Raw genomic sequence first — 20,090 nt, forward strand, 5'->3', positions numbered from 1 at the left:
AATTTGTAAATATCATTATATTTTCTTAGAGATGGGAAGTTTTGCCTTGTTGTGTTGTACTTTGTACAATTGAAAATTAAATGCGAGGCGTTATCGATACTATCGCATGTATCACATATGTTACTAGGAACTACATGCATTTTGGCGAGAGTGTGCCTATCGAATGCGTTACCACTAAGCAGTCTGTTGATTCTTTTAGCGTCAATGGCTTTAAGCTTAGTTTTATTTAGGAACCACGGTTTGGATGATGTTGAGGGAAAAGCGAGCAGTAACCTCGGTGCTTGATACTAGCAAACTCGGCGTATTCTCTCTCCCATTCTGCTTTTAAGATTCTGTGTATTTCGCACATAGCGTCTTTAAGGTTCCATTTAACCACTGTGTATTTTCCTCGTCTGTGGGCTTCTTTGGCTGCTGCGTCAACTGAAGTGTTCTGAGGGATGTTATCGTGTCCGGGAATGTAGTGAACCTCTACAGTTCTTAGATGTGGATTTTGTTGGATCTTTTCTCTGATTTTGTGGGCGATAGAGTTATCCTGAATGTTCTTCGCCAGAATGAGGGCCCCGTTTCTGCTGTCTGTCAGGAGCGCGACACGAGGAAAATTGTACAAAATAGCATGGTCTAATGCCTTCTCGATAGCAAGGAGCTCGGCGGACAACGAGGAAAGGGTTTTGTGCGTGTAATAGCTATCTAAAAAACCTGTCCTATCGTGCAGGAAAGCGGCGCTGGAATGCCCATCTGCGACTGACCCATCCGTGTAATAGATTTCAAAACCACCCTTTGTCAGCTGATCCTTCTTTTCCCCGTGGAGCAGCATGATACCTAACTGGTCTATAGCGTGCTTGTTGGGTGCAGAACCCTTGAAAAATTCTAAGTCGGAGCTAATTTTAGTGCAAAACGAAGCTGTGTCCGTGTTTAAATCCCTATTTGCTGACACTGTTTCACTTGCTGGGAGATTAAATGCAAACACCTTAACCAACTCTTTCGCCGCCAGGAATCTCATCCTGTAGTCCGGGGGAAGTTCTCCTGCCATGTGATATATGATAGGAACGGGAGTGCAGATTATCAGACCCAGCGACTTTCTGAGGTGATGGTTGCAGTGGGATTTGATTTTGGCCAAGGCAGATTTGGACAGGTTGCAGAATGATGAGAACGCGTACTCTAGCCTACTTCTGACAAATCCCTAAATTATTTAAATCCGATTCTTTTTAGATACAGATTTACATATGTAAATATCGGCTCTGCAGGAAGGTGCAATGACTCGATGATATACCAGAAGTCAAGCCTTGCAAAACATATCGAAGCATCGGCATTACTCCAAGATAAAGCCAAGGAAATAAGCGGATTAAACGTCCCTGTAATGCTTATCGGGACTCGGCATTTAGGTTTTCTAAAAAGCTGATGAAACCTTACCCGTTTTCCACAGTCGCCTCTTTGGAACAGCGCACGTTTAACTACAACCTTTCCAAAGTAAGGCGAGTGGTGGAAAATGCATTTGGGCATTTAAAAGCCAGATTTCGAATAATCGGAAAAGGTCTTGATAGCCACCACAAAAATAATAGCGCCATAATAATGAGCTGTTGTATTTTACACAATATATTAAATATGCACAACAGCGCGATTAATGAAAATTGGGATCTTGCAACAAATGAGCAGCGCGAACAGCCCGATACCAGCAACAGTTCTGCTGACTTTAATCAGTCAGCAGAACAGATACGATCTGCAATCGCAAAATATTGTGTAGACCGTAATGAAAATTAAAAACTTATTTATTTTTATTTTTTAAAACTTCTAATAAGTCGTTCTGGAATTTTGTTTGGGTGCTGATCAAGTCCTGCACCATCTTCTCCTGCCTAACGTCGTGCTCCTCCTTCTTTCTGTGGTGGTCCTTTTGTTGTTCGAGACGCTCCTGGGCGATCTCTGCCAGCCACGAAATGTCGGTCTTTTTCTTTTTCTTTGGCGGACGCCCAGACAAGGTGCTGGAGCTACAAGATCCGTCCAGGTCCATCTCAATAATATCCGAAAAGTACTCATCAGGATCTGCAATGAACACCTTAAATGAAATATATTTTTTTAGCAATAAATTAATAAAACTTACTGTCGTTGTCCAATGTGCTCTGCTCCATGTTGTTTGCACTCAAGATGCCAAATCAGCGAACTTCAGTTCAGCGCCCTGAATGTGACGGTCAACCGGCGGTAATCTGATATCTTGCACATGCCGCAAGATCAGCATTATCGCTTATGCCAAGTCGGCTTACCGACTGTAGCTTTGTAGCTCTAAGTACATATATTTTGTAGCTTTGCATTCTTTGGCAATTAAATACTTTTGATTCAGCTTATGCCCCAGCTTGCTGGTGGCTCCTAGTTTTAGTTCTGTTCTTATTACGAAAGCTAACGCTTGTTAATAAACCTTGCTCCGGCAACCAGCCGTAAACACTTTGAATTATTAATTCTATACCACTGTACCACAAGGCCAGTGATAAGAGAGACAGTTATCTCTCCAACATAATCTTCATAAAGGATTCTATACCACGGAACCCGCACGAGGACCACCGCATCAAGCAGCTAAGGCTACTTGGACATACGGACAACTTAATTTACACATGTGAATTTTTGCGTGGTCCGCGGAAATCTTCAATTTTCTCCTTCCATATGTCAATCAGCAGGCTCTCAAGCGCGGCACTCCATTTCACCCTGCCGCCTGCTGTTGTTCTCTTGTTTGCTGCATTGTGTAATAATATTATATATTATAAACAATAAAAAACAAATATATCTATTCAACGTACCACTGGAGGAGTTTTCTGGCACTAAATCCATTTTATTAATAAGTTTTTCGAAAATTTGGTCTGCTGTCCTTCCGAGCTGTTCTGTTGTTGTTTTTGTTTTTTGTTAATTTTGTCACAATCATTGTTTACGTTTTCGCAGTGAATACCATTTTTCCATTGTGAATGACAATTATTCAGAGTTGCATTTGAAAACCATCGGCTAACTATCGCATAGAAACGTGCGGTTTAGGAACATCCAAAATGGATGGTGGACTAACTGGGAAATTTTCGGAACGGCAAAACCTTACGGACCATCCCCGAAATCGATGGTGGATGGTGGATGGTCGTCAGTGTGAATAGCCTATTACACTTATAATATAAGCTAATTAATTGGTTTCTTGGGCGCATTGCAAGCGTAGCAAGGAAGAGTCACTGCATCACCATCCGAGACGTTCCCTAAGAAGGAAACAAACCCTCCGCGAGAACTAAGGCAGCTATGAGACGCAATGTGTAAGAGTCAGCGCCAACACGACTGTTGCTTCGAGTGTCAACAAAATAAAATATATGTATTTATCCAATAGCAGTGTGGTAAGTAAATAGTGGCCCATATGATTCACGCCCAACTGCATCTCGAAGCCATCCTTTGTAAGTGACCGGGGACAGCGCATGACACCAGCATTGTTGATAAGTATATTCAGCGTTTTCTGTTCCCGCTTGAAGCTAAAAGGTTAAGGTATTAAGAAACAGTGATAGAGTAGAACTGAATACATACGCGGCAACGAAATTCCGTATTGAGTCTAAGTCGAAGCTAAGTCGCATTCACGGCAGTACACGTATTTGTTTTTGGTCTCCAGCACAATCTCCTCTCGGGCCTCCTCACATTTTTTCATGACTCGACATGCCATGTAAACGGTTGCTCCCCGTTTCGCCAGTTCCCTGACCGTTTCTTTTCCAATTCCGTTGTTCGACCCCGTCACAATGAATACTTTGTTCGTTTCATCGGTTTCTTTTGTGAATTTTCCGCCTTGCATAAGGTCTCTGTAAGAGGGAAGGCAGTCAAACCCGGACATTTGTAAATGAATACGGGAACCCAGACTTTATGGCGCAGGCGGCGCCTACCGTAGTTCCGGTGACGCTCAGCCAGAAGATGGGGCGACTCTTTAGGAACGAAAAAAACCCCATTTTAGTAATATAATGAGCTATAAATTAAACGCTATCTATGGACATTGAAATAAACACAAACAGCTGTTTGTTAACACTGGTATCTATCGATACCGATTGCTCTGTTTTCAAGTAATTGTTGTTGTTGTCTGGCTGGAAATATACTTTATAGGCTCTGCACACTGAGCCCATCCCGGGGGAATGGTGGGATTTTTTGACAGATGTGAAACTCCGATTCACACTGCCACCATCCACCATCCGTCAAAAACAGCTGATGCCAATAACAAGTTCATTAAATTTGCGCGGAAGATTTATTAATTCTTGGTTCTTTTAATGGATGATGAAGATATAGCAATTATTTCGGCTGTGGTTCAACAGCAAAAAGGGATTCGAGGCAATTGGGTTTCCTCAGTGCCTAGGTGCAATTGGTAGGAAATCAATAAGAACTTCAGCAATATGTTTACATATAAATTGGTTTTAAAACTTCCTTTTTATTCTAGATGGATGCCACATCGAAATAAAACCACCAGCACCTGAGGCAGTAGACCACCATAAGGCTGAGGCTGGTATTCCACAGTCTTGTTTGCCCTAGTGGATTATAGGTATGCAAATATCTTGCACAAAAATATGTATTTAGCAAGTTGGTTTAATGTCCTAAATTATTTTTTTTTTATTTTTTTTTTTTAGGTTTTAAGTTACCAAGCTGTCCGTGAGTAGCGTGGGATTATTTGGCCGCCCGCCTTTTGAAGGTGGAAATTGCCAAGTCAAAGAATAGAAGATGTTGGAGTACTGTTTATAGCTTTACATCAATTTCGTCGATGAAGTCAATTAGTGTTTGGTACGCGCTGATGTTTTCTTTTTCAAAGAATTTGTAAATATCATTATATTTTCTTAGAGATGGGAAGTTTTGCCTTGTTGTGTTGTACTTTGTACAATTGAAAATTAAATGCGAGGCGTTATCGATACTATCGCATGTATCACATATGTTACTAGGAACTACATGCATTTTGGCGAGAGTGTGCCTATCGAATGCGTTACCACTAAGCAGTCTGTTGATTCTTTTAGCGTCAATGGCTTTAAGCTTAGTTTTATTTAGGAACCACGGTTTGGATGATGTTGAGGGAAAAGCGAGCAGTAACCTCGGTGCTTGATACTAGCAAACTCGGCGTATTCTCTCTCCCATTCTGCTTTTAAGATTCTGTGTATTTCGCACATAGCGTCTTTAAGGTTCCATTTAACCACTGTGTATTTTCCTCGTCTGTGGGCTTCTTTGGCTGCTGCGTCAACTGAAGTGTTCTGAGGGATGTTATCGTGTCCGGGAATGTAGTGAACCTCTACAGTTCTTAGATGTGGATTTTGTTGGATCTTTTCTCTGATTTTGTGGGCGATAGAGTTATCCTGAATGTTCTTCGCCAGAATGAGGGCCCCGTTTCTGCTGTCTGTCAGGAGCGCGACACGAGGAAAATTGTACAAAATAGCATGGTCTAATGCCTTCTCGATAGCAAGGAGCTCGGCGGACAACGAGGAAAGGGTTTTGTGCGTGTAATAGCTATCTAAAAAACCTGTCCTATCGTGCAGGAAAGCGGCGCTGGAATGCCCATCTGCGACTGACCCATCCGTGTAATAGATTTCAAAACCACCCTTTGTCAGCTGATCCTTCTTTTCCCCGTGGAGCAGCATGATACCTAACTGGTCTATAGCGTGCTTGTTGGGTGCAGAACCCTTGAAAAATTCTAAGTCGGAGCTAATTTTAGTGCAAAACGAAGCTGTGTCCGTGTTTAAATCCCTATTTGCTGACACTGTTTCACTTGCTGGGAGATTAAATGCAAACACCTTAACCAACTCGTTCGCCGCCAGGAATCTCATCCTGTAGTCCGGGGGAAGTTCTCCTGCCATGTGATATATGATAGGAACGGGAGTGCAGATTATCAGACCCAGCGACTTTCTGAGGTGATGGTTGCAGTGGGATTTGATTTTGGCCAAGGCAGATTTGGACAGGTTGCAGAATGATGAGAACGCGTACTCTAGCCTACTTCTGACAAATCCCTAAATTATTTAAATCCGATTCTTTTTAGATACAGATTTACATATGTAAATATCGGCTCTGCAGGAAGGTGCAATGACTCGATGATATACCAGAAGTCAAGCCTTGCAAAACATATCGAAGCATCGGCATTACTCCAAGATAAAGCCAAGGAAATAAGCGGAGTAAACGTCCCTGTAATGCTTATCGGGGACTCGGCATTTAGGTTTTCTAAAAAGCTGATGAAACCTTACCCGTTTTCCACAGTCGCCTCTTTGGAACAGCGCACGTTTAACTACAACCTTTCCAAAGTAAGGCGAGTGGTGGAAAATGCATTTGGGCATTTAAAAGCCAGATTTCGAATAATCGGAAAAGGTCTTGATAGCCACCACAAAAATAATAGCGCCATAATAATGAGCTGTTGTATTTTACACAATATATTAAATATGCACAACAGCGCGATTAATGAAAATTGGGATCTTGCAACAATTGAGCAGCGCGAACAGCCCGATACCAGCAACAGTTCTGCTGACTTTAATCAGTCAGCAGAACAGATACGATCTGCAATCGCAAAATATTGTGTAGACCGTAATGAAAATTAAAAACTTATTTATTTTTATTTTTTAAAACTTCTAATAAGTCGTTCTGGAATTTTGTTTGGGTGCTGATCAAGTCCTGCACCATCTTCTCCTGCCTAACGTCGTGCTCCTCCTTCTTTCTGTGGTGGTCCTTTTGTTGTTCGAGACGCTCCTGGGCGATCTCTGCCAGCCACGAAATGTCTGTCTTTTTCTTTTTCTTTGGCGGACGCCCAGACAAGGTGCTGGAGCTACAAGATCCGTCCAGGTCCATCTCAATAATATCCGAAAAGTACTCATCAGGATCTGCAATGAACACCTTAAATGAAATATATTTTTTTAGCAATAAATTAATAAAACTTACTGTCGTTGTCCAATGTGCTCTGCTCCATGTTGTTTGCACTCAAGATGCCAAATCAGCGAACTTCAGTTCAGCGCCCTGAATGTGACGGTCAACCGGCGGTAATCTGATATCTTGCACATGCCGCAAGATCAGCATTATCGCTTATGCCAAGTCGGCTTACCGACTGTAGCTTTGTAGCTCTAAGTACATATATTTTGTAGCTTTGCATTCTTTGGCAATTAAATACTTTTGATTCAGCTTATGCCCCAGCTTGCTGGTGGCTCCTAGTTTTAGTTCTGTTCTTATTACGAAAGCTAACGCTTGTTAATAAACCTTGCTCCGGCAACCAGCCGTAAACACTTTGAATTATTAATTCTATACCACTGTACCACAAGGCCAGTGATAAGAGAGACAGTTATCTCTCCAACATAATCTTCATAAAGGATTCTATACCACGGAACCCGCACGAGGACCACCGCATCAAGCAGCTAAGGCTACTTGGACATACGGACAACTTAATTTACACATGTGAATTTTTGCGTGGTCCGCGGAAATCTTCAATTTTCTCCTTCCATATGTCAATCAGCAGGCTCTCAAGCGCGGCACTCCATTTCACCCTGCCGCCTGCTGTTGTTCTCTTGTTTGCTGCATTGTGTAATAATATTATATATTATAAACAATAAAAAACAAATATATCTATTCAACGTACCACTGGAGGAGTTTTCTGGCACTAAATCCATTTTATTAATAAGTTTTTCGAAAATTTGGTCTGCTGTCCTTCCGAGCTGTTCTGTTGTTGTTTTTGTTTTTTGTTAATTTTGTCACAATCATTGTTTACGTTTTCGCAGTGAATACCATTTTTCCATTGTGAATGACAATTATTCAGAGTTGCATTTGAAAACCATCGGCTAACTATCGCATAGAAACGTGCGGTTTAGGAACATCCAAAATGGATGGTGGACTAACTGGGAAATTTTCGGAACGGCAAAACCTTACGGACCATCCCCGAAATGGATGGTGGATGGTGGATGGTCGTCAGTGTGAATAGCCTATTACACTTATAATATAAGCTAATTAATTGGTTTCTTGGGCGCATTGCAAGCGTAGCAAGGAAGAGTCACTGCATCACCATCCGAGACGTTCCCTAAGAAGGAAACAAACCCTCCGCGAGAACTAAGGCAGCTATGAGACGCAATGTGTAAGAGTCAGCGCCAACACGACTGTTGCTTCGAGTGTCAACAAAATAAAATATATGTATTTATCCAATAGCAGTGTGGTAAGTAAATAGTGGCCCATATGATTCACGCCCAACTGCATCTCGAAGCCATCCTTTGTAAGTGACCGGGGACAGCGCATGACACCAGCATTGTTGATAAGTATATTCAGCGTTTTCTGTTCCCGCTTGAAGCTAAAAGGTTAAGGTATTAAGAAACAGTGATAGAGTAGAACTGAATACATACGCGGCAACGAAATTCCGTATTGAGTCTAAGTCGAAGCTAAGTCGCATTCACGGCAGTACACGTATTTGTTTTTGGTCTCCAGCACAATCTCCTCTCGGGCCTCCTCACATTTTTTCATGACTCGACATGCCATGTAAACGGTTGCTCCCCGTTTCGCCAGTTCCCTGACCGTTTCTTTTCCAATTCCGTTGTTCGACCCCGTCACAATGAATACTTTGTTCGTTTCATCGGTTTCTTTTGTGAATTTTCCGCCTTGCATAAGGTCTCTGTAAGAGGGAAGGCAGTCAAACCCGGACATTTGTAAATGAATACGGGAACCCAGACTTTATGGCGCAGGCGGCGCCTACCGTAGTTCCGGTGACGCTCAGCCAGAAGATGGGGCGACTCTTTAGGAACGAAAAAAACCCCATTTTAGTAATATAATGAGCTATAAATTAAACGCTATCTATGGACATTGAAATAAACACAAACAGCTGTTTGTTAACACTGGTATCTATCGATACCGATTGCTCTGTTTTCAAGTAATTGTTGTTGTTGTCTGGCTGGAAATATACTTTATAGGCTCTGCACACTGAGCCCATCCCGGGGAATGGTGGGATTTTTTGACAGATGTGAAACTCCGATTCACACTGCCACCATCCACCATCCGTCAAAAACAGCTGATGCCAATAACAAGTTCATTAAATTTGCGCGGAAGATTTATTAATTCTTGGTTCTTTTAATGGATGATGAAGATATAGCAATTATTTCGGCTGTGGTTCAACAGCAAAAAGGGATTCGAGGCAATTGGGTTTCCTCAGTGCCTAGGTGCAATTGGTAGGAAATCAATAAGAACTTCAGCAATATGTTTACATATAAATTGGTTTTAAAACTTCCTTTTTATTCTAGATGGATGCCACATCGAAATAAAACCACCAGCACCTGAGGCAGTAGACCACCATAAGGCTGAGGCTGGTATTCCACAGTCTTGTTTGCCCTAGTGGATTATAGGTATGCAAATATCTTGCACAAAAATATGTATTTAGCAAGTTGGTTTAATGTCCTAAATTATTTTTTTTTTATTTTTTTTTTTTAGGGTTTAAGTTACCAAGCTGTCCGTGAGTAGCGTGGGATTATTTGGCCGCCCGCCTTTTGAAGGTGGAAATTGCCAAGTCAAAGAATAGAAGATGTTGGAGTACTGTTTATAGCTTTACATCAATTTCGTCGATGAAGTCAATTAGTGTTTGGTACGCGCTGATGTTTTCTTTTTCAAAGAATTTGTAAATATCATTATATTTTCTTAGAGATGGGAAGTTTTGCCTTGTGTTGTACTTTGTACAATTGAAAATTAAATGCGAGGCGTTATCGATACTATCGCATGTATCACATATGTTACTAGGAACTACATGCATTTTGGCGAGAGTGTGCCTATCGAATGCGTTACCACTAAGCAGTCTGTTGATTCTTTTAGCGTCAATGGCTTTAAGCTTAGTTTTATTTAGGAACCACGGTTTGGATGATGTTGAGGGAAAAGCGAGCAGTAACCTCGGTGCTTGATACTAGCAAACTCGGCGTATTCTCTCTCCCATTCTGCTTTTAAGATTCTGTGTATTTCGCACATAGCGTCTTTAAGGTTCCATTTAACCACTGTGTATTTTCCTCGTCTGTGGGCTTCTTTGGCTGCTGCGTCAACTGAAGTGTTCTGAGGGATGTTATCGTGTCCGGGAATGTAGTGAACCTCTACAGTTCTTAGATGTGGATTTTGTTGGATCTTTTCTCTGATTTTGTGGGCGATAGAGTTATCCTGAATGTTCTTCGCCAGAATGAGGGCCCCGTTTCTGCTGTCTGTCAGGAGCGCGACACGAGGAAAATTGTACAAAATAGCATGGTCTAATGCCTTCTCGATAGCAAGGAGCTCGGCGGACAACGAGGAAAGGGTTTTGTGCGTGTAATAGCTATCTAAAAAACCTGTCCTATCGTGCAGGAAAGCGGCGCTGGAATGCCCATCTGCGACTGACCCATCCGTGTAATAGATTTCAAAACCACCCTTTGTCAGCTGATCCTTCTTTTCCCCGTGGAGCAGCATGATACCTAACTGGTCTATAGCGCGCTTGTTGGGTGCAGAACCCTTGAAAAATTCTAAGTCGGAGCTAATTTTAGTGCAAAACGAAGCTGTGTCCGTGTTTAAATCCCTATTTGCTGACACTGTTTCACTTGCTGGGAGATTAAATGCAAACACCTTAACCAACTCTTTCGCCGCCAGGAATCTCATCCTGTAGTCCGGGGGAAGTTCTCCTGCCATGTGATATATGATAGGAACGGGAGTGCAGATTATCAGACCCAGCGACTTTCTGAGGTGATGGTTGCAGTGGGATTTGATTTTGGCCAAGGCAGATTTGGACAGGTTGCAGAATGATGAGAACGCGTACTCTAGCCTACTTCTGACAAATCCCTAAATTATTTAAATCCGATTCTTTTTAGATACAGATTTACATATGTAAATATCGGCTCTGCAGGAAGGTGCAATGACTCGATGATATACCAGAAGTCAAGCCTTGCAAAACATATCGAAGCATCGGCATTACTCCAAGATAAAGCCAAGGAAATAAGCGGAGTAAACGTCCCTGTAATGCTTATCGGGGACTCGGCATTTAGGTTTTCTAAAAAGCTGATGAAACCTTACCCGTTTTCCACAGTCGCCTCTTTTGAACAGCGCACGTTTAACTACAACCTTTCCAAAGTAAGGCGAGTGGTGGAAAATGCATTTTGGCATTTAAAAGCCAGATTTCGAATAATCGGAAAAGGTCTTGATAGCCACCACAAAAATAATAGCGCCATAATAATGAGCTGTTGTATTTTACACAATATATTAAATATGCACAACAGCGCGATTAATGAAAATTGGGATCTTGCAACAAATGAGCAGCGCGAACAGCCCGATACCAGCAACAGTTCTGCTGACTTTAATCAGTCAGCAGAACAGATACGATCTGCAATCGCAAAATATTGTGTAGACCGTAATGAAAATTAAAAACTTATTTATTTTTATTTTTTAAAACTTCTAATAAGTCGTTCTGGAATTTTGTTTGGGTGCTGATCAAGTCCTGCACCATCTTCTCCTGCCTAACGTCGTGCTCCTCCTTCTTTCTGTGGTGGTCCTTTTGTTGTTCGAGACGCTCCTGGGCGATCTCTGCCAGCCACGAAATGTCGGTCTTTTTCTTTTTCTTTGGCGGACGCCCAGACAAGGTGCTGGAGCTACAAGATCCGTCCAGGTCCATCTCAATAATATCCGAAAAGTACTCATCAGGATCTGCAATGAACACCTTAAATGAAATATATTTTTTTAGCAATAAATTAATAAAACTTACTGTCGTTGTCCAATGTGCTCTGCTCCATGTTGTTTGCACTCAAGATGCCAAATCAGCGAACTTCAGTTCAGCGCCCTGAATGTGACGGTCAACCGGCGGTAATCTGATATCTTGCACATGCCGCAAGATCAGCATTATCGCTTATGCCAAGTCGGCTTACCGACTGTAGCTTTGTAGCTCTAAGTACATATATTTTGTAGCTTTGCATTCTTTGGCAATTAAATACTTTTGATTCAGCTTATGTCCCAGCTTGCTGGTGGCTCCTAGTTTTAGTTCTGTTCTTATAACGAAAGCTAACGCTTGTTAATAAACCTTGCTCCGGCAACCAGCCGTAAACACTTTGAATTATTAATTCTATACCACTGTACCACAAGACCAGTGATAAGAGAGACAGTTATCTCTCCAACATAATCTTCATAAAGGATTCTAGACCACGGAACCCGCACGAGGACCACCGCATCAAGCAGCTAAGGCTACTTGGACATACGGACAACTTAATTTACACATGTGAATTTTTGCGTGGTCCGCGGAAATCTTCAATTTTCTCCTTCCATATGTCAATCAGCAGGCTCTCAAGCGCGGCACTCCATTTCACCCTGCCGCCTGCTGTTGTTCTCTTGTTTGCTGCATTGTGTAATAATATTATATATTATAAACAATAAAAAACAAATATGTCTATTCAACGTACCACTGGAGGAGTTTTCTGGCACTAAATCCATTTTATTAATAAGTTTTTCGAAAATTTGGTCTGCTGTCCTTCCGAGCTGTTCTGTTGTTGTTTTTGTTTTTTGTTAATTTTGTCACAATCATTGTTTACGATTTCGCAGTGAATACCATTTTCCCATTGTGAATGACAATTATTCAGAGTTGCATTTGAAAACCATCGGCTAACTATCGCATAGAAACGTGCGGTTTAGGAACATCCAAAATGGATGGTGGACTAACTGGGAAATTTTCGGAACGGCAAAACCTTACGGACCATCCCCGAAATGGATGGTGGATGGTGGATGGTCGTCAGTGTGAATAGCCTATTACACTTATAATATAAGCTAATTAATTGGTTTCTTGGGCGCATTGCAAGCGTAGCAAGGAAGAGTCACTGCATCACCATCCGAGACGTTCCCTAAGAAGGAAACAAACCCTCCGCGAGAACTAAGGCAGCTATGAGACGCAATGTGTAAGAGTCAGCGCCAACACGACTGTTGCTTCGAGTGTCAACAAAATAAAATATATGTATTATGACGCGGGCTTTGTCTTTCAGGCGCCACCAAAATTATAACTGGGACGATCCAGATCCAGACAATGTGGAGGATATCTTCGCGAGGCCAGCCTACGACGATGATGAGTTTGTCAACCTGGTGCCGTTGGGACACAGACCGAACGGCCACGCCAGATTGGATCGCTATGAGAACACGCTAGAAGTCAACGTGCAAGAAGGCGACACCTTGCAAGCGTTGGCGCTCAAAATTTCATTGTTCTGTGGCCGATATCAAACGCCTGAACATGATAGACCGCGACAATGAGATATACGCTCATCGCATAATTCGCATACCTGTAACAGTGCACAATGTTCTCTTGGGGAATGGAGTTCAGGATGCTCTGCCAGCCGTGCACAGAAGCGGCAACAACAGTCCAAGGCACAACAAGAACGGGAGCCTGCCATTGAACGCAACCCACTGGAGGATGCTCGCTAAATGTTGGACGAGAGACTCCTTGTAGCAGCAGTAAATGCATCTGGCTCGTCGTCTATCAACCATCAACGAGTAAAGCGGCAAGCAAATACTACGAGGGAGCTCATGGGTCTCCAAATGATGAAGGTGAGTCTATGCCCTGGCTAATGTTTGCTCATATTCGGTACACATATAAGAACTGTAATATAAAAGATGGTGAGGGTCGTCAACGTCCTAATTTATCAAGTGAAGTCCAATTAAATTTATATCCAACCAAATACCGGATGAACTTCCGGTCAGCAAAAAACTAAGCCTTCGCTTCCTGCGAGGAAGTGCATAGAATCAAACAGGGAACTATATAGTAATGTCAACTTTACAGTGCGGTAAATAGACCATTTGCAGAGGTAGTGCACAACTTGAACAATTCGTCAGTATTTTTACTGTATATTTTTAGACCGTATATTTTTATCGCCGTACGCGGTCACACTGGTCACAGTGCTTGCTAAATTGTTTAGTCATTCTGCATTTAAACAAAAGAAAAACATAGCTAGGCTGCCTTTTTGCTGTCGGAAATTATAAATTCGTTATACAACAAGATGCCGGACTATCTGGGAGATGATCAGCGCAAAGTGAAACACGACGAGAAGGAGGAGAAGGAAATAAAGTCGCTGGACGAGGGTGACATCGAACTTCTGAAGACATACGGCCAGAGTCAATACCACAAGTCCATAAAAAACATCGAGGAAGACATTCAAAAGGCTGTGAAACAGGTCAATGAGTTGACTGGCATCAAGGAGAGCGACACAGGTCTGGCACCTCCTGCACTCTGGGATCTGGCTGCTGATAAGCAAATTCTGCAAAATGAGCAACCGCTTCAGGTGGCACGTTGCACCAAAATCATCAACGCCGACTCGGATGACCCGAAGTACATTATCAACGTGAAGCAGTTTGCCAAGTTCGTCGTGGACTTGGCCGATTCGGTGGCCACAACCGATATTGAGGAAGGAATGCGTGTGGGTGTCGATCGCAACAAGTACCAGATCCACATACCGCTGCCGCCGAAAATAGATCCGACAGTTACGATGATGCAGGTGGAAGATAAGCCGGATGTGACCTACAGCGATGTTGGCGGCTGCAAGGAGCAGATCGAGAAGCTGCGGGAGGTTGTGGAAACTCCGCTGTTGCATCCCGAGAAATTTGTCAACTTGGGCATTGAGCCGCCCAAGGGCGTGTTGCTTTTTGGACCGCCTGGCACTGGCAAGACACTCTGTGCCCGAGCCGTTGCCAATCGCACGGATGCCTGTTTCATCCGCGTCATCGGGTCAGAGCTGGTGCAAAAGTATGTCGGCGAGGGAGCGCGTATGGTGCGCGAGCTGTTTGAGATGGCACGCTCCAAGAAGGCTTGTCTCATTTTCTTCGATGAAATCGATGCGATCGGCGGAGCCCGATTCGATGATGGTGCTGGTGGTGATAACGAGGTGCAGCGTACTATGTTGGAGCTCATCAATCAGCTGGATGGGTTCGATCCTCGTGGTAATATCAAGGTTCTGATGGCTACCAACAGACCCGACACTCTAGATCCAGCGTTAATGCGTCCCGGCCGTCTGGACCGTAAGGTGGAGTTCGGTCTGCCTGACCAGGATGGCCGCTCACATATTTTCAAGATTCACGCTCGCTCTATGTCCGTGGAACGTGACATTCGTTTTGATCTGCTGGCTCGTCTCTGCCCCAACTCTACGGGCGCCGAGATCCGCTCAGTGTGCACGGAAGCCGGCATGTTTGCCATTAGTGCGCGTCGCAAGGTGGCCACCGAAAAGGATTTCCTCGAGGCCGTGAACAAGGTTATCAAGAGCTACGCCAAGTTTAGCGCCACTCCCCGCTATATGACCTATAATTAAGACTAATTTTATTGGCACTATTTTGTATCCACTGAAGGAGAAACTGTAATAGATAATATATCCTTCAACTGGCAAAATAAAACAAAAATTTACCTCCGGATGTTTCGCAAGCGATTACATAACATAACATTTAATTGTTCCCCGCCATAGCTAATAAATGTCTCTATTTTGTAAACTTTAACGCAGCCAATATGGAGCGATCGCCGGACGACAGTGCACCTCTGTTGAACGACTTGCTTGTGGACCGGCATGCTCCTCTGGTGCGTCCCATACCGGGTCCCTCTCTGCGTGCCGTCGATTGGTCCGGCTCTGACTGCGACATGTCCTGGATCTGTCTGCTGATATTCATACTCGCTCTGTGCGTCGTCATACCGCTGGTCTATGTCGTCTATCTTGCGGAGCATCCACATCACAACCACAGCTCGCAGTAGCTGGTTATGCCAGCACCGAAGTGATCATCATTCCGAATGTACCGGCAACAACTCGTCTCTTTCCTCTCACTCGTTCTAGCTCTACCAGGCGCATTTTAAATGCAGCTGCTGGCCGTTGAATTTATTTAATATACATATAACCCTAGAAATTTATATGGACTCTTTTTTCGAAATAATAAGGACTTTGTGTACTGTAATTAATTCTCTAAATTGTTTGGATTATGGTGGGGTCTTCCAAGTTGCTACATGGTCCGTCCTGTTAATCCCAATCTCTACATCGATCCCAAATCTATGTATATTCGTCTGTTGTGAATTTCAGTTGTGAGATCTCCAAAAGAGCATTGAGTCTATGTAAGATTTATTGATTAGAAGTATGCAACAGTTAAACACGTAGGGGTAAAATGTAACATTTCTTGGTTAAACTTTAAATAGCTCTGTTACGCCTTATAAGTACATACATACATAATACATATCTTAGGGCTAAAAAAATGATATCCATGGATATAATGGTTATTAATAATAAATACGGACTACAAGTAACAATTGAAGTTAAGTACATTGTTGTGTGTGTGGGGTAGGTCTCTGGCTGGGAAATGCTGGCCATGGCCATGGCACATAATTTTTGGTGACGATGCGTGGAGTGCTTTACCATTACCGTGCATATTACTCAAGGAATATCCACCGATGGAGGCACATCTCATCCCCTTCGCTTATTCACTTAAACTTTAAGTTCTCAAAGAAAGCAATATTGCTCGGGAGAAAGCCATGACGTACTGGGACTGGGGTCACAGGAGAGGCGATAGGTGGGTTCGTGGAACCGTCCGATTGAATAGATGGATCCCTGTGATTGTAGAAAAGAACTCGGAAACATAACTTTTATTCAACTACACAGAGAACTTACGTTTCGAGGGATGATAAGTCAGAGGCGATCGTGGATTCATCGGCTACCTCTGCCATGGAAACAGCATGCTCCTGCTTGTGTCGCCGTGCTAGGGAGGTAGGAGACTTGTCTGACGTGTCAGCTGGTAAGGATAGCCGCACCTTGTGTGAAATTATACGTCCATTTGAAAACTCATACTTATATATCGTATTCTACAGTTCTACTCAGATTTACCTTTGATCGCCATCGTCGCTCGGCTTGCTGGGCTTTGCTGGTCAAGAGGAAGGCCTGGGCCAGAGCTTTCACTGACGGCATTGCATGCACCACCTCATCTTCTACGGCGGGCTTCTCGGCGACGGGTGTATTAGGCTCCATCTGTCAAGCATATTGTTTAAGGTGGTAAAATCAACCCGTCCTACCTTAATGTTTTTACTCACCACATCATCTTCGTCCACAGACAACACTTGACTCGGCTCGATGAGGCATCGTTTTAGCTGGAGAAAGCGGAACGCCGGGGGCGTTGAGCCTCTTGTGGGGGTGTTCACTGGCGAACCGATTGTGGGCACCGAGTCGGCAGGGCCAAACTGTAGGACAACTGGACGCTCACGCTTTTTGGACACAGATGCGTCTATGGAGGAAGAGGACACCGATGCGCTCTGAGCTGACTCCATGGATGATGTCGTGGAGGAGCTCGGCTGCTGCTCCGCAGGGGTAGGTCTGATGACCGTGGTCTCCTGCTTGTTAAAGTCGTAGACGCGCACCGTTTCGGATTCATCGCTGGTGGTTGTCGTTGTTTGCAGGGAGTGAAGCGATGGGTTCGACTGGGTCTCTAGCAAATCGTCAAATACCTGAGCTGGCAAGGCCGTGTAAACGTTAGCCGCAACTGGTTCCTGTTCCTTATCCTGCTCTTTTGCAGTTGTGGTTGCGTTTTGAGCCGCCTTTTGATAAGACATTTTTGTTTCGATAGGTTGGTTTGCGTGTTGTTGGTTTAGTTGGTTTAGTTGATGGGTGTATTGTTGGTTTAGTGTACATAAGCAGTTACGGTCAAGTCAACATTCAAACGGAGAGAAGAACAGTGTGCTTTTTAGTGTATTTATGTACATTTGTATGTGTGGCAAAGTTGGTGATTTTATTGTTGAAAGTTTGTTTGCGTGTTATGTACGAGTGGATGTGGTGTGGTGTGTGGTGTATATCTATAGTATGTTCGATCAAGCAGAATCATGCAAACACTCGTAATAGTACATTAGTAACAGCTATTAAAATGGTTTGTTTCGAAATAAAATCCTGTTAGTCATATTCCAAAAGCAACGCCAAACAGTGGGAAAATTTCTATTGAATATTAATAAGGTTTGGCTGTACTCACCATTGGATAGCTTGTTGGGATACCTACTAAAAACATTTGTTTCATTGCTTGCGTTTTTATTGGTTTGCATATAATTTGGCTTTATTCGGAATTAAGGCATATTTTGTAAATATTTCTAGGCATACGATATGTACGTGTGGGGTTGTTGTTTATAAAAAGATCGTTAGCAGAGTGCATACAGATTGAAACTATTGTTACGTATTATTTATTTAATAAAATTAACAGCAAAATATAATGATTAAAAAACAAACTTTTCATACTCTAGGGCATTAGCATTAGGTTAGGTTAGGTTAAGGCGGTAGCCGGGAGGGGGGGATAAGAGCCTCCCGCCCCCAAGCTCACTTGGACCTATAAAAGGTCCGTTGTGTTGCCGCATGGGCATGTGCCCCTTCGCGTTGCCCAAACCGTGAGAGCATACTACTGCAGGTTAAGGGCAGTCCCATCCGGTGGCTTGGATGTATTTGGACAAGGTCCCTGGTTTGATTACGGACAGGTCCGAAATGTCCGTGAGGAAAGCGGCCCCGAGAATACGAAGACGACGATTTCCAAGGGCTGGGCAGTGGCAGAAGAAGTGGGGGACCGATTCCTCCTCCTCCTCGTCGCGACAACTCCTGCAGAAGTCGTTATGAGGGATTGACAGTCTAGAGGCGTGAGTGCCGATCTGCCAGTGTCCCGTAATGGCTCTAGTAACTGCAGAGCACTGTGCTCTGCTGAGTTTATACAGCTCTGCTGAGCGCTTCTTCGATCGATATGGCCATATCAATCTTGAGACTTTACAGGAAACGGTTTGCTGCCATCTCCTATTGGCATTTTGCTCGAACAATTCGTGCGTTAGGAGCCTGCACGTAGCCAAGGGCATCGCTACTTGCTCCCTCTCCGGTAGGAGAGGAATCGTAGTACCCTGCCTGGCTAGCTCGTCGGCGGCGTCATTCCCCTCGATGTCCCTGTGGCCGGGGACCCATATAAGGAAGAGATCTAACTGCTCTGCGATCTCGTGCAGAGACCTGCGGCAGTCATTTACAGTCGCTGAGTTCGACGATATTGAGCCTAGAGCTTTGATAGCTGCTTGGCTGTCCGAGAAGACGCACACTAAGTGCGTATCTAGAAGTAATTTGGAGACGATCGAAATGGCCTCCTTGATGGCTTCAACCTCCGCTTGGAACACACTACAGTGATCCGGGAGCCTGAAGCAATGACTGATGTTCAGCTCGCTGCAGTAGACTCCGCCTCCCACGCGGCCGTCTAGCTTTGAGCCATCAGTGTAGAAGTGGACCGCATTTGCAGGTCCTGGTTCGCCCATCTCCCAGTCCTCCCTAGATGGGATTGATACCTGGAAGGGCGTCGAGAGGTGATCACTGGGGATACAGTAATCTGTCCTCTCTGGTAATTGCGGGAGTCTCATCAGGATTCCCGAGTGCCCAACCGCGGATGCTTTCCACAGTCTGGCTTCTCTCATACTGAGGGCGGAAAGTGTTGCCACCTTCTTTCCCATGAGATCCACAGGGAGGAGGTCCAGCACTGTATCCAGGGCTTCCCCTGGAGTAGTGCGTAGCCCGCCAGTTATGCATAGCTCTGCCATGCGTTGAACTCTGCTGAGTTTATTGAGGCATGTCCTTCTGTCCAAGGCTGGCCACCATACCACCACTCCATAGAGCATGATTGGTCGTATGATGGCGGTGTAGAGCCACCGAACTATATAGGGGGTCATTCCCCATTTTAGTCCGATGGCTTTCCTGCAAGTATAGAGGGCCACTGTGGCCTTCTTTACTCTATCCTCTATGCTCAATTTCCAATCGAGCTTTCTAGGATTAGGCCAAGATACTTGGCGTTGTTGCTGAAGACTAGCGTTTCCCCACATAGTCTTGGGGGAAACGGCATTAGCATTACATTACATAGATATTTTCTAAATAAAATTACGAATTGGATATATATAGTGACATATCCATAATTCCCCACATCCCATACACATTATGTTTATGTACAATTCATCCACCCCATCCACACAAGTAACAGGACCCCACTCAAGAATCAATAACTGTTTCTACCCATACTCCAAGCTAGGGCCCCCCATAATATAAACAATGGACCACATTGTTTCATCAACATTAGAATCACGCCACTCTCGAGAAATCGATTCTTTAGAATCACGCCACTCATGAGGACCAATCAAAGCTAGA

The 20,090-nt window shown here is 43.8% G+C and overlaps 3 protein-coding genes, 1 long non-coding RNA gene and 3 pseudogenes across 5 annotated transcripts; 3 read left to right on the forward strand and 4 right to left on the reverse strand.

Moving 5' to 3' along the window:
* Window positions 1–1,748: 1,748 nt before the first annotated feature.
* On the reverse strand, window positions 1,749–4,042 carry LOC117192579 (annotated as a pseudogene).
* A 63-nt stretch (window positions 4,043–4,105) lies between these two features.
* Window positions 4,106–11,567, forward strand: LOC117192594. Of its 2 annotated transcripts, XR_004474384.1 has the most exons (5): window positions 4,106–4,351; window positions 4,424–4,525; window positions 5,999–8,140; window positions 9,213–9,314; window positions 10,785–11,567. It is a non-coding gene; the product is annotated as an uncharacterized LOC117192594 (long non-coding RNA). The 2 variants fall into 2 exon arrangements; XR_004474385.1 differs by lacking the exons at window positions 4,106–4,351; window positions 4,424–4,525; window positions 5,999–8,140 and adding an exon at window positions 8,906–9,140.
* Window positions 6,623–8,832, reverse strand: LOC117192578 (annotated as a pseudogene).
* LOC117192591 lies at window positions 11,325–12,058 on the reverse strand. Its single transcript, XM_033397310.1, has 2 exons — window positions 11,672–12,058; window positions 11,325–11,613 (listed from the first exon to the last, which is right to left on the reverse strand). Exons 1-2 carry the CDS (start codon window positions 11,697–11,699, stop codon window positions 11,339–11,341), a joined length of 303 nt encoding a protein of 100 aa, XP_033253201.1. The 5' UTR covers window positions 11,700–12,058; the 3' UTR covers window positions 11,325–11,338.
* Window positions 12,059–12,359: 301 nt separating this feature from the next.
* On the forward strand, window positions 12,360–15,871 carry LOC108158121 (lysM and putative peptidoglycan-binding domain-containing protein 3). The gene is given in 6 exon segments (XM_017290300.2): window positions 12,360–12,848; window positions 12,933–13,134; window positions 13,136–13,313; window positions 13,316–13,417; window positions 13,420–13,488; window positions 15,426–15,871. Coding segments are annotated over 6 exon segments (810 nt in total). The 5' UTR covers window positions 12,360–12,834; the 3' UTR covers window positions 15,671–15,871.
* LOC108158114 (26S proteasome regulatory subunit 7) lies at window positions 13,827–15,331 on the forward strand. Its single transcript, XM_017290290.2, has one exon. It carries the CDS (start codon window positions 13,938–13,940, stop codon window positions 15,237–15,239), a length of 1,302 nt encoding a protein of 433 aa, XP_017145779.2. The 5' UTR covers window positions 13,827–13,937; the 3' UTR covers window positions 15,240–15,331.
* Window positions 15,872–16,011: 140 nt separating the features above from the next.
* LOC117193915 overlaps window positions 16,012–20,090 on the reverse strand; it is a 59,303-nt pseudogene continuing 55,224 nt past the window's right edge.

The sequence above is a fragment of the Drosophila miranda genome (genome assembly GCF_003369915.1).
Source record: "Drosophila miranda strain MSH22 chromosome Y unlocalized genomic scaffold, D.miranda_PacBio2.1 Contig_Y2_pilon, whole genome shotgun sequence".
In the NCBI taxonomy this organism is placed as follows: domain Eukaryota; kingdom Metazoa; phylum Arthropoda; class Insecta; order Diptera; family Drosophilidae; genus Drosophila; species Drosophila miranda.